General features: G+C 33.5%; 1 protein-coding gene across 3 annotated transcripts in view; it reads right to left on the minus strand.

The window, feature by feature from the left end:
• The window catches only part of Tlk2 (tousled like kinase 2), a 118,872-nt gene that overhangs the window by 57,715 nt on the left and 47,254 nt on the right, over window positions 1-13,903 (minus strand). For all 3 annotated transcript variants that reach the window (XM_076869922.2, XM_076869921.2, XM_076869923.2), the window contains exon 7: window positions 6,493-6,660. In XM_076869922.2, coding sequence (XP_076726037.1) covers window positions 6,493-6,660 — 168 coding nt within the window. The remainder of the gene's footprint in view (window positions 1-6,492; window positions 6,661-13,903) is intronic.

The raw sequence follows: 13,903 nt of genomic DNA on the forward strand, positions 1-13,903 counted from the left end.
AATCACCAGAGCAAACTATTACAGCTAGGTGGTAAGTAAGCTAATGAGTTCCTACACATTATTTCATGGAAGTATCATTACAGTCTTTTAAGGAGGGCAGTATAACTAACTCAATTTTTATTTCTTCATTCACTGACTATTTATAGAGTAGTCCCTTTATCTAAGCACTGTGTTGGGTTCTTGTGACACATGGCTGAAGAAGATGAACATAAACCATCAATCCTTATTTTGCCTTAATGAAACTTAAAAATGAAGAGAAGATATAATGAACACTCAAATAGGGATGCAAAGAAACTGTTGAAAGAACAATCGTAACAAATGCAAAATTACAATTAGGAGAAGTACTTTAACACCACACAATAGGATATGAAAGCTAATCTAGAATAAAATGGTTGACTTGAAAAAGTTAAAGATCTGAAGGTAATCAGTCAAAGACAGGAGATGATTGGGTCATTCCAGGTAAAGAACATGGAAGAAGATGCTAGGAAAAGAGAAAAGACTGATATGGGTTTCAGAGAAGGTAAAAGAGAGGAACTCACCTCAAAGAGGCTGTTAAACAACTTGTGCAGTCAGTAAATGTCAGAATTGTGATTAAAAGCCAGGTCTATGTGATTCCAAACAACTGAAAATTATCTGTACCCTTTCTAAACTTCAGCAAAACCAACTGTTTCTTACTGATTAGGAGTCATCATTAAGAACCTTAAGTATTACACTGCACTATAATACAAGTATTGTCTCCTTCAGTTATCATTAAATTGCTTCTTGCAATCTTTTATTTTCATATTTGTTTTTAAATAAATTTGACTGAACTAAAGGGCTCTTCTATAAATTTATAGGTTTTGATAGGGAGACTTTGCTAAAATGCTCATTTTCTAAGTTTTCTTCCAGCAAACTGATAGTACTAAAATATGATTTAGTGGGATACTTCTAAAATCTTTCTGTAAAAATACATATGATAAGAAGTGTAAAAGTTAACTGAGGAAGTGGGCTACAGTTGTTAGGAAAGCAAATGTAAATGAAAATAATGTTTTTAAAAGGTAAAAGGTATATACAAATATAAAATCCTAATGTGACAACATGAGTCCATAATGGGGAAAATTTTGAGCACTTGTTTTATATTAATTGTGGACCTCTATGCCAAGTCCTGTGTTAAACACCAGAAATGCAAAACTGAAAAACAATAGCTTCCACTTTCCCACAAAGTCCAATTTCAAATAATGTCCTAGGACAATGATAACACAATCTGCCCAGTTAGCCTGGTGCCACTGCAGCTATGAATTAAGCAGAGTCTCCAATACTCTATTAGGCTTTCCAGAGAAATCAGAAGAAAAGAATGAGACAGTAAAATAAAATTTTTCTAAGATAAAAAGGAAAAATTTCAGAGTAAAACATCTACTACATGGCAAGCACTATAAATGGGAAAATAAAATGGTGGGTAGACTTCAGAGAAGAAAAGATACCTTGATTTAAATAAATGTAGAAAAAGCATTCAAGAATCTTTCATGTTAAAAACATTTAACAAACTCAGACTAAAGGAAACTTAACCCCCCAAAAGGGCCATCTTTGAAAAATACACAGTGAACATCATACTTATTTTCAAAGACTTTGTGCTTGTGCTAAGAGCTGAAACAAGGCAAGACTGTCTATTCTCATAATTTATATTCAATGATGTACTTGAGTTCTAGCCAAGACAATTAAGCAAGAAAACAAAATAAAAGCACCCAGAATGGAAAGCATATAAAACTGACTATTTTCAGATGAAACAATTTTATATGCAAAAAATCCTTTTAAAAAAACTATCAGAATTAACATATAGACTTCAGCAAGATTGTAGCATACAAGAACAACATTAAAAAAACTATGTGGGCAGGGATATAGCTCAGTTGATAAAGTGCTTGCTTCACATGCACAAGACCCTGGCGCACCACACACACACACACACACACACACACACACACACACAGACTGTATTTCTATCCTCTTAACAATCACCAATCTGAAAATTAAATTAAATGGATACTATTAAAATACAAGTAATCAAAAAGGATACTTAACAAAAGATGTTTAAAACTGTAAAACATGCCACCTATGATAATTCACACCTGTAATCTCAGAGACTGGGGAGGCTGGAGCAAGAGGATCACAAGTTTTAAAACCAGCCTGGGCAACTCAGAATCTGCCTCAAAACAAAAACTCAAAAAGGGCCAAGAATGTAGCTCAGTAAAGTCCTTGCCTAGCATGCATTAGCTCTGGGTTCAACTCCAGTTACTAGGAAAGGGGGCGAGGGGTGGGAGTATCGGTGAGAATGTAGAGAAATTGGAATATACTGCTGATCAAAATTTAAAATGGTCCAGCTACTGTGAAAAACAGTTTGGTAGTTCTTCAAAAATATACCATATGACCAACAATTTCACTCCTCAGCGTATTAAAAAAAGAAAGAAAGCAAACAAATGTATCTAAACAAAAACCTGTACATGAATGTTCATAGTAATATTATTTATAATAATCTAAGTGTGAAATAATTCAAAGGTCCACCAACTGATGAAAGGATAAATAAAGCTAAGACCAGATGGGCACAAAAAGAATGATTATATTTACTTATGTACATCCATGAAAATCCATGAGGCCAGGACTTGGGATATAGCTCAGTGATACAACGCGTGCTTAGCATGTGCGAAGTCGTGGGTTCAATCCCCAGCACCAAGAAAAAAAAAAAGAAGAGAAGAAAGAGAGAGGGAGGGAGGGAAGAAGAAAGAAAGAAAAAAATCCATGAAGTCATAATGATATCAAAGAGGAAGCTATTTGTTACTATTTGATGAAGTCAATATTATAATCAACTCCCTATTTTAAAAATTAAAAATTTATTTTAAAAATTGAAATTGGTAATTAAAGGGGTAAAAAAGTAAACATTTAGCCTGCCTTTCTAGTAAAACTACGTCAATATAGTCTAAGAAGCAGAGATGATGAGAGGAAAGTTCTATTTCACATTAAAATAAACACTAAATGAAGTATGGTGCTAGGCACAGTGGTGCATACCTGTAATCCCAGAAACTCAGTAGGTTGAGGCAGAAAGATCCAAGTTCAAGATCTGCCTGGGCAACTTAGAAGGCCCTAAGCAATTTAGTGATACCCGTCTTAAATTTTTAAAAAATTTTAAAAGGGTTTGGGGATGTAGCTCAGTTGTAAAATGCCCCTGGGTCCAATCCTCAGTACCAAAGCAAATAAACAAACAAAAAATCTTTAAAAAAAAAAAAAAAGTTAGTTTAAATATATAATAATAAATCTCAAAAAAGTATGATAATGTTAATTTGGGTATATAGAAAAAGGTAACTATTTTGTAGAAAATGCCTGTTAAATTATTTAGAAGGGAAGTCAAAAATTCTGAAATTATTTTAAAAATACGTCAGCATAAATAAAGCTAACTACATTGTTATTATCATTAGTAGTAGTGGTAGTAGTAGTAGCAGTTTTTAAATTCAGTTTTGGGGGCTGCAGTTGTAGCTCAGTGGTAGAGTGCTTGCCCAGCATGTGAGAGGCCCTGGGTTTGATTCTTGTGTGTGTGTGGGGGGGGGTGAGTGGGAGGTTTCAAACTTTTAATTACATCTGAATAATGTTAAATGATACAGCTTTTAAGGAAATAATAGGCCTGGCATTAAAGGGGGAAAAAGGAAAGAAAAAGATCTAGTAGACCTTGACAAATTATTTCATTTAATAAAAACTAATTCAATGACTATGAATGTTTTCTTCTCAAAGAGTTCAATAAAATCATTTGATTTTGCAATGCCCAATAATGAAACATCATAATAATTATAAAAGTTCCTCAATCACTTTCAAGTCTTTTAGAATAATTTTCAGAATAGAAAAAGACTCAGTTATAGGTAAAATAATAAACTAAATATCACACACTTAGTAACAATGACTAAAAACTTGAAAGATACCAAAGGAAGGCTAGGTAAACATTATGAGTATGTTAAGCTTATCTTTCATATGGGGAGTAAATAGATCTTGTTTAAAATTGATTAAATAAGAGATATACTACTTGCTTGAAGTTAAAACGGTAATCAATAGAAAAATCTAAACAACAAAATGTCAGTAATGGTTATCTCTCCGAGGAGTACAGAGCAAGGATTTTCACTTGCTCCCCATTGATTTAAAAAACAAATTTCCTATGTTACATAATTTTATATATTAAAAGATCAAATTCCTACTATTCTATCACCTACTATTTTTCTCAGCACATATTTAGAGATATTTCATTTTTAGCATATACACAGCTATTTCACTTTTTTGTCAATTATATAGCATTCCATCATATAAATGTATTATAATTTATGTAACAAACCCATCTATGAAAAGTGCTTTTATTAATTCATGCAACATATAATTACACTGAATTCCTTTCAGAGCAAATCCCATCAGGGCATTGGAGATACCGAAATGAACAGAGCAAAGTCTTTGACCTGTGGAGCTTATGTTCAAGAGTAACACCCAAAGAAGTACATTATAAGAATGTTAACTGGTGATAAGACCAAGAAGAAAAACAAAGCAGGGCATTAGAGCTAGATATTGGGTGAGGCAGTCAGAGAGGAACTGTTATTTCATATAGTCTAGTCAGACTAAGAATACTGAGGGAGTAGGAGGCATGCTAATATCTAGGGCAACAATGTTACAGCAACAGTGAGTATAGAGGTCCTGAGGTAAGAGCACTGCTGGTAGCATCTGAAGAAAAAGGGAGCCAGTGTGAATGAAACTTGATAGTTGTAAGAGATGAGGACATGGAGGACAAACCACATAGGGGCATTTTAAAGACCTTTTGGAAAGTAGAGTGGCAGGCTTGGACTTAAAGTTTCAATAAAATCACCATGTTTTGTCACAAAGAGATTAAAAGGAAATCAAGGTGGAAGCAAGGAGTCCAATTAGAAGGCCAAAATTTCAGAGGGAGACATGGTTTAGAATGGAGTGGCAATAGTTGGTGGGGGTGAGGTGGGAGCAGAACTCTAAACATAATCTGAAGATTTATTGATAGCTTTGAATTTGGGGTATAATAAAAAGAGAAGATAAGAGAGAGATAAGAATGACTCCAAGGGTCTTAGTCTGAAAAAGAAGAAGAGTTGACAATATTGAGATGTGGAATGCTGTGGGGAAAAAAAGGCTTTGAGTGGAAGAACAGAATGGAGTTCAGTTTGGGATGTTAAATTTGATATGCTTGTTAGAAAGAGGAGATGACTAGAAGCAACTGACTATATAGGTCTGGAATTCAGGGCAGAGATCTGACTACAAGCATACACATAGGAACCCTCTGCACATAGGTGATAGGCATTAGTAAACAAAGAAACGAGATGAAAATAAATAGAAAATTAAGGAGAATAAAAAGGAACACTGAGTCCTGGAACATGCCAATGTTGAGAGGTTCTGGGAGAAGGGAACGATTCACCTATAGCTAATGAAAAATGCTGGATGAGTTCTGAGAAATGATCACTGGGTTTAGTAACATAGAGATTACATCCTCTAAAATACTTATCAAGGAAAACTGCTTCCAAATTTTGTAATTACAAATATCTCAACAAAAATCTTTGTAGTTTCATGGGAATGGAATTTCTGGACCCAAGGATATATAAACTTAACAAAATGACTATTCTAATTAATTTCTAGTTAGTATAAAACTACCCATCTCCATTATTATCACCTACATTGAGAATTATCAAATTTATTAATCCTTGACAATTTGATAGTTCATGAACGTTATCTTGTGTTATTTGGAATTTCTTTTATGGTCTAAGTTGAGTTCCCCCCCAAGATTAGTTGTTTAGCTTTTTCTTTCCTTTAAAGCTGCCTTTGCAGTGGTGACTTCAGTTCTGAAAGACACTCTAATAATGGAATGATAGGGCAATGGAGCATTCTCTTACTTTATACCAACCTTATACCTGATGGGGCAGAGAAACCAACAGAAATAATAACTTTTGATTCCAATTGCATTATAACTTGGCAAATTAAAATGAAGTCAAGCTTTTATAATAGTTGAATTCTTGTTCTTCAAAAAGGGAGAAAAAAGTAAGTTGAACAAACAGATAACTGAATATTTCTGGAAAAAGTAAGTATATGAACACTCCAAAGGGGTTAGAAGACAAGTTTGTAAGAGCCCTGCCTACATATTGAACTGTACTGACTTGAATTGGTATATAAGTGATGGCTGAAGTTTAGAAAATTTATTTTTAATTATATAAATATTCTGGTTGTAAAGAATTAACCTGCATTTTCTTTGCTTTTTTGTCAATCTAAGATTATACATTCCTTCCCACTCAGTGCTCAGACTTCAACAAAGCAGCTGCTTTCAGGAGCCTGAACCAGGAGGGACTGAATAAAAGCACAATAACTCTAGAAGGGATAGAGAATGAAAAATATGCCCATCTCTACTAAAATAATTAACCCAACTTCATCAAGAAGCCCCAGGACAATGACAAGCATCAGAATAAATTGAGCCTTAGTACTCACTGAAACGAAAGTAAAGCAGAGGCCAGCACCCCTTTGTGCTAACTGTTCTGTGTCAAGCCGAGGTTTTGCTAGCATCACTGACATGAGGGTTGGCAGAGCAGATTGTTCCTCTGGTGCCTCCTTTGCAGCACTGCCATCTAAACCATAGAGGGGCTGCTCTACTCGCCGCTGGAAAACATTAAAGAAAATACATAACATAGATGAGAAAGAAAATCTGATAGTGCCAAATTATTCAACAGGTTAAAATATAGTTAGAAAATATAAGATGAATGAATTAAAAGAAAACAAACTTCTCAGGAAAACAATTATAGCAAGGATAACAACATTATCACTGGGTTATTACCTATCTATAAACCTGACTTAATATCTTACTCAAATTTTGTTCCATGACATTTTAAAGGTTCTATGTTTATATAACTCTGAACTTGGAGATTACTTTGTAGAGATTGATAAATGAACTTCATAATACTCTATCCTATACAAGATATGTTATTTCCATCCTGTAGGTAAATAAAGAATTAAGACAACCGTCCCATGACTTTATAAACCGAACTTACTTCACTCTTCTCTTTTCTATACCTTACATGCATTCTCTTTTCTATACCCCTTACATGCAAAAAAATCTAAAATACATGCAAACAAAACAACCATAATACACTAAAATAATAATAAATCACAATTATGGTTTATTCCAGAAATATAAGAATGGTTAAATAAAAGAAAATCTACTAATATAATTCATGACAATGTTAGGGGAAGAAAATTATGATTTTCCCTTTGGATATCAAAAAGATTTGCATATTTTTGGTTAACTTTTAAAAACCAAGGTACCCAATTTTAATACCCGAAAGAGTACTTTTTCAAAAATCAGTAGAAAATGTAATTAATGATGTTACACTAGAGACCCCTTTAACTAAAATTAGGAGCCAGGCAGGGGTGACACATTAATTCATTCAACATTGTTACAGAAGTTTTAGCCAAGATAATGATGAGGGACAACATTGGGAGAATAGTCAAAAGTGTCATTTTTGGATGATATAAATATTCACAAAGAAAACCAAGCAAATCAACTGAAAAACTACTACAATAAACAAGCAAGTTCAGTAAGATGGCCACACACAAAATAAGTGTACAAAATCTTATAGACTCCCCCAGATACCAACAATAATTAATTATAATCAGAGCATATAATGGAAGAAAAAGCAGATACAAAATAGTGAAAAAATTGGTCTGGGAGATGGGGTGCACACCTGTAATCCCAGCAATCTGAGAGGATGAGGCAGGAAGACTGAAACTTTAAGGCTAGCCTCAGCAAGCTAGCAAAGTCTAAGCAACTTAGCCTCAAAAGAAAAAAAGGAAAGACTGGGGAGGTGACTCAGTGGTTAAATGCCCCTAGTACCTAAAAAGGAAAAGAAACAAAAAAAAGGGCTGGGGATACAACTCAGTGGTAGAGTGCTTGCCTGGCATGCATGAGGCCCTGAATTTGTATGTAAATAAACAAAATAAGTAAATAAATTTTAAAGATAAATAAAATAGCAGGAAAAAAATCTATAAAATACTAAAACAAGAAATATGAAGGACCACAAGAATGGGAAGTTATACTCCATGTATGTATAATATGTCAAAAATACATTATACTGTCAAGTGTAGCTAAAAAGAACAAATAAAAACTTTGAAAAAAGAAATTAAAAGAGCAAAAGCAATTGTTTAAAACAAAAAATAAAAAAGAAATATGAAGGACAGCCAAGCACACACAATATCACATGCCTGTAATCCCAGCGACTCAAGAGGTTGAGGCCAGCCTGGGCAATGTAGCAAGACCCTGTCTCAAAATGAAAAATAAAAAAGGGATGGGGATATAGTTCAGTGGTAGAGCATTATAAGGTTCAATACTCAATCCTGGGGTGAGGGGAGGAGGAGGAAGAAATGTGAAGAAGACTACATAGCTTTACAGATGAATATAAAAGATTATGTAAATTAAATGGTGATTTCATGTTCTGGAATTCAAATTGTCTAATAGTAAATTTCACCAAAAACCAATATTTACAGGGTTTATTTATTTTGTTTTGGGCCTTTCAAAGAGGAAGTGTTATGGTAGAATAGTGGTCAAGTGGTCAAGTGAAAAGTTCACTTTTCATGTTTGTTCTGGTGGAATTTAACAAATTAATTTTGAGATTCACTTGAAAAAATGGTGAAAATTAGCCACGTAATTTTTGATAAAGAATACCAGGGACACTTGACTAGATATCAAAACATACTATAAAGTTACATTAAGTATAAGAACAGACAGACTGACCAGTTGCACAGAAAAGAGAATTCAGAAATAGATTCATATAATATGGATATGTAATTTGTGACTAGAGTACATTTCACATTATTAGGTATTTATTAAAAAGATCATGGGATATTTGTAAAGTATTAAGAAAAAAGTAGATAGGTAAAGTAGATTCCTACCTTATATCATATGTAAAATTCATAAGAAGAAAACATTAAAAAAAAGTACTTTTATACCTTTTTACTGGTAAAGGACATTTTAAACATGACATGAAAAATATAAAACATACAGGAATGCCTATGAATAACACAAAACCCATAAAGTCATAAATGAAAAACATTGACAAATTTGATTTCTTCAAATTTTTATACTCCTAAATGTTAAGTGTTAACATAAAAAGCCCAGGACCTTGACATGCTAGGGAAGTGATCTATCACTGAGCTTATCAATCTTAATAACATGCTTCTACTCATTATTAAGAAAAAAAAAATATTGCAATAGAGAAACAGGAAAAGGACCTAAACAAGTATTAAAAGAAAAATAGAAAAAGTCATTGCACATATGGAAACGTATTTAATATCACTAGTGAAGAAATGCAGTTAAAATAAGGTATTTTTGTCATTGGCAGACATTATAATGACAAAATCAGTATTAATGTATGCAGAAATTGGTAATCTTAAACTGCAATAACCTTCTAGCAATTTACATGGTGACTTTTTAAAATAACATACTTGGGAATTGCAATCAAAGAAATTTACCTGAAGAAAAAAAAGATGCAAAGACATTCTTTACAACACTATTTATAGAATACACAGATGTTTACAGGATATTGGTTAAATAAGATAATACAATGAAAATGAGGAAAATTATAATGTAAACATACATGTACACATCCAGAAAAGGACTAGAAACACTTTGCCTCACTAGACTCTTCTTTAGAAACCGTTCTTTTGGAAGGTGCCTTCTATTATACCACTTTGAAATAAGAATTGCCAAATTTTTATAGTCTACCTATATTTCATCAGGAAAAGATATTTAACATTTTCACTGTAAGCAATAAAAGTAAAACAAGCCAATCATATGATTCTGACAAAGGAATTTAGTTTTTCAATCTACAAATAAAGTCCTCTTCAAGATTAATGTTTCTACTATACCAAAAGTAACAGCCTAAATTCAGGTTCCAGAATACTTATGATACCCATTTATCACAGTGTACGCTCACTACTTATGTAAATGTATATATCTCTGAAGCCATGATACTAAAATAAATCATTCTGCCATATATTCAATGAATGTCTGCTAAAGTCTAAAAAATGTTAAAAATTTTCTGTAAATATAGGCAGGCTAAGATGTCTAAACCAATTTTTTCTTTTTGAAAGCAACTATAAAGAGAGGATAAAATATTTTGAAAAGACATTAAAAGCACTTAAGATTTGAGAAAATATAAGGAATCTGCCAGGGAAACAAATCCAAGGAAAATTAGGAACAGAGACAAGTAAAAAATCACCAAAGTCATTTGTGGCCCTAAAGGCACCTGCAAATATTGAATTTCCATGTCTAGGGCACTGTGGTGTCCAGCAGACAGGTCTATCAACAAGAAACCCTTTCCAGTTCAAGCTGGATGGGTCTCCAATACAGCTGGACTGCACTCTCAGTAAACGGGTAAACCAGAGGAAAATTTCTGCCACCCTGGAGGTGGGCAAGAAGTTGCCTTGACAGTTCAGTGGTTAGGAGTTCCCCTGAAAAATGCTAAGACAATACAAATCAATATTTCTTAATGGTTGAGACAAAAAAGAAAATAAACCAATCAAACAAAATACAAGCCATAAATTCAGTAAAGTAGTATTAGAGAGGTAAAAATCTCTAAGCACTAGAAAGATGCCAATAAAAATTCTCCCTGTGAACCCACACTCATCCTAGACTTTGAAGAAACCGCACAAATAATTTTTCAAGAACAATGAGGAGCACACTGCTAGAAAACAAAACACAAAAGAAACAAAGTCATAAGCAATAACTAAGCAAAGCAAGAAATAGAAGGAATGGATTCATAAATAATTCACATATCAGAATTATCTGACAGAGATTATAAAATAGACACCTGTACAAGATTTAGAAAAAATAAAGAGGGTGACACAGGGCATGGTGGTGCATGCCTGTAATCCCAGCAACTTAATTCCAGCAGAAGGATCACAAATTCAAGGTCAGCATTGGCAACTCAGGAAGATGTGTTTCTTTTTTTTTTTTTTTTTTGAGGTGCTAGGGATTGAACCCAGGGCCTTGTGGGTTCAATCAACTGAGGTCATACCAACTGAGCTACAGCTCCAGCCCTCAAATTTTTAAAAAATTAAAAGGGCTAGGGATGTAGCACAGTGGTATACTTCTAGCTGCAATCCCCAGTACTACAAATATAAATAAATACAGGTATAATTTTCTAGGGGTGGGGGATGGTTAAAGAGGATTGAACTCAGGGGCACTTGCCCAATGAGCCCACCCTCAGCCCTATTTTGTATTTTATTTAGAAACAGGGTCTCACTGAGTTGCTTAACACCTCGATTTTGCTGAGGTTGGCTTTGAACTCGCAATCCTCCCGTCTCAGCTTCCTCAGCTGCTGGGATAAATATAAATAAATACAGGTCAATGGTAGAGTACTTGCTTAGCATGCATGGAGCACTGAATTCAATCCTCAGCACCAAAATAAATAAATAGATAGATAGATAGATAGATAGCTTAAAGCTATCTGTGGGGAATATTTCTTAAAAAGCTACAACAAAGGCTGGGGTTGTGGCTCAGTGGTGGAGTGCTTGCCTCACACATGTGAGCACTGCGTTCAATCCTCAGCATCACATTAAAAAAATAAATAAATAAACAAAATAAAGTTATTAAAAAAAAGCAAAAAGGGGGTAGGGCTGCAGCTCAGTGGCAGAGGGCTTGCCTCACACATGTGAGGTACTGGGTTCAATCTGTCTACAACTACAAAATATTGAAAAAAAAAAAAAAAAGCAACAACAAAAATTAAGAAACAAATGGGGTTAACAGCAAATTAGAGGGAAAACCCAGATAATTTTGGTGCTGAAAAGCAAAAGTATCCAAATAGAGAAAAAAGAATATAAAAAATGAAGTTAAGAGGCATGAGGCTTGGCGATAAAATTGATGGTCTGACATATGGTTTGTTGAGAGGAGGAAAAAAGGAATGGGGCAGAAATGATATTTGAAGAGATAATGGCTAATTATATCTGGAAATGGTAAAACACAACAACCTACAGATTCTAAAAGCCCAACAAATCACAAGCAAAAGAAAAAAAAAAACCTTCCAAAAATCAGGAAAAAATAAAATTATTTCAACAAACAAAAACCTAGAGTTAAATCCTAGCAGACATATATTAAAAGAATACTTCAGGCAAAAAAGAAATTGACTTGAAATAGAAGGTATAAGATGCAATAAGAAAATATCCCCTCTCCTCCAAAAAGTAAATATATAGATAAATCTAAATGAATAGGGAGAGCATAAAACAATAATGTTTTATTATTTGTATTTTTGGTGGGCCTCGGGATCGAACCCAGAGGCACTGAGCTATATTTCTAGGCTTGCTATTTATTTATTTATTTATTTATTTATTTATTTATTTATTTATTTATTTGAGACAAGGTCTGCGCCAAGTTGCTAATGCTGGCTCTGAACTTGTGATCCTCTTACTTCAGTTTCCCAAGCCATTGGGATTACAGGTGTGCACCACCATGCTTGACTTATGACTTTTTAAAAAACAAAATAAAAAACATCCCCTGCCCCCAACTAAGTCAGTAGAAGGGTAAATAAGTTAGTGGTCCAAGATCAGCATTTGACTCTTGGGAAGAAGGTAATATTGACATATTTAATATGCATGTTGGAATTTCTGAGAGAAACACCAAAGAGGACCTAGCTGCTACTAGAAGAAAACATGAAATGATTACACAATGACAACAACAACAAAAAATCTATCTAAATGAAAATAAAACATGAAAGAAAAAAGAAGATAAAAGAGGCAAGATCAGTAGAAAACATACTAAAAGGCAACATATTTAATAAACCCAGTATAATGATGTTTATTAAATGTAAATAGAATAAAAGTTAAAAGAAAAATTTTAGGTTTAAAAAAAAAAAGAACAGTACGATATTTGCCAGAAAACATATTAGCAAAAAGTCAAAAGTGTAAGAATGAAAGGTGCAGAGCCATATGCAGTAGCATGTATCTGTAATCCCAGCAACTCAGGCGGCAGAGACAAGAGGATCACAAGTTTGAAGCCAGATTAGGCAATTTAGCAAGACTCTGTCTCAATATAAAAAATAAAAAGAGCAGGGGATATAGTTCAGTGGTAGAGCACCCTTCTGTACTGCTAAAGCAAAATGAGGAGGAAAGAAAAAAACAGCAAAAAAAAAAAAAAAAAAGTCCCTACTCTCATGAAATTATCATTCTAGTCAGAGAAGATTAAAAACAAATTAGAGTTAAAAAATGAAATAAATTATTAAATAAAACATTATTTTAAAAAATATCACTAATCAATGGCAATGATCTCCAATAAACATAATATGAATAAATCTCACACAAGTAAAAAGAAGCCAAACATAAAAGTTTACAAAAAGTATAAAACAGGGGGGGGGGAATGTTATGCTAGACAGCAGTGATGTCTGTGACAGAGAGGGGGTAAAAAAAAAAAAATTGAAGGGAACACAGTGGACTTCTACATAGTTGGTAATAGTTTTGTTTTTTATGCTGGTACAGTTTGTGAAAACTCACTGAACTACAGACTTAAAACTGGGTATGTGTACTCTTGTATAAGTATAAACATGAATCATTAAAAAATGTTAAGTATATATCAAAATTTATGTGTGTGTATATGCATTTGGGTGTAGGGAGGAAGAAATTAAGAATTAAACTAAAAAACAAGATTCAAGGACTAGAAACAGAGTGACAAAATTAAAGAACTGCAATTTTGGAGAAGCTGGACAGCGAAGACCATTCTGCTAAGGTCTTTTTGTTTTCCCTTTTTAAAAATTTTTGAGGCAGGCCTTGCTAAGTTTCTGAGGCTGGATCTGAACTTGATTTTCGTCCTGCTTTAACCTCCCAAGTTGCTAGGACTAAAGGAATGCACCACCCCTCC

Source organism: Callospermophilus lateralis, chromosome 11 (genome assembly GCF_048772815.1).
Source record: "Callospermophilus lateralis isolate mCalLat2 chromosome 11, mCalLat2.hap1, whole genome shotgun sequence".
Classification (NCBI taxonomy): Eukaryota; Metazoa; Chordata; class Mammalia; order Rodentia; family Sciuridae; genus Callospermophilus; species Callospermophilus lateralis.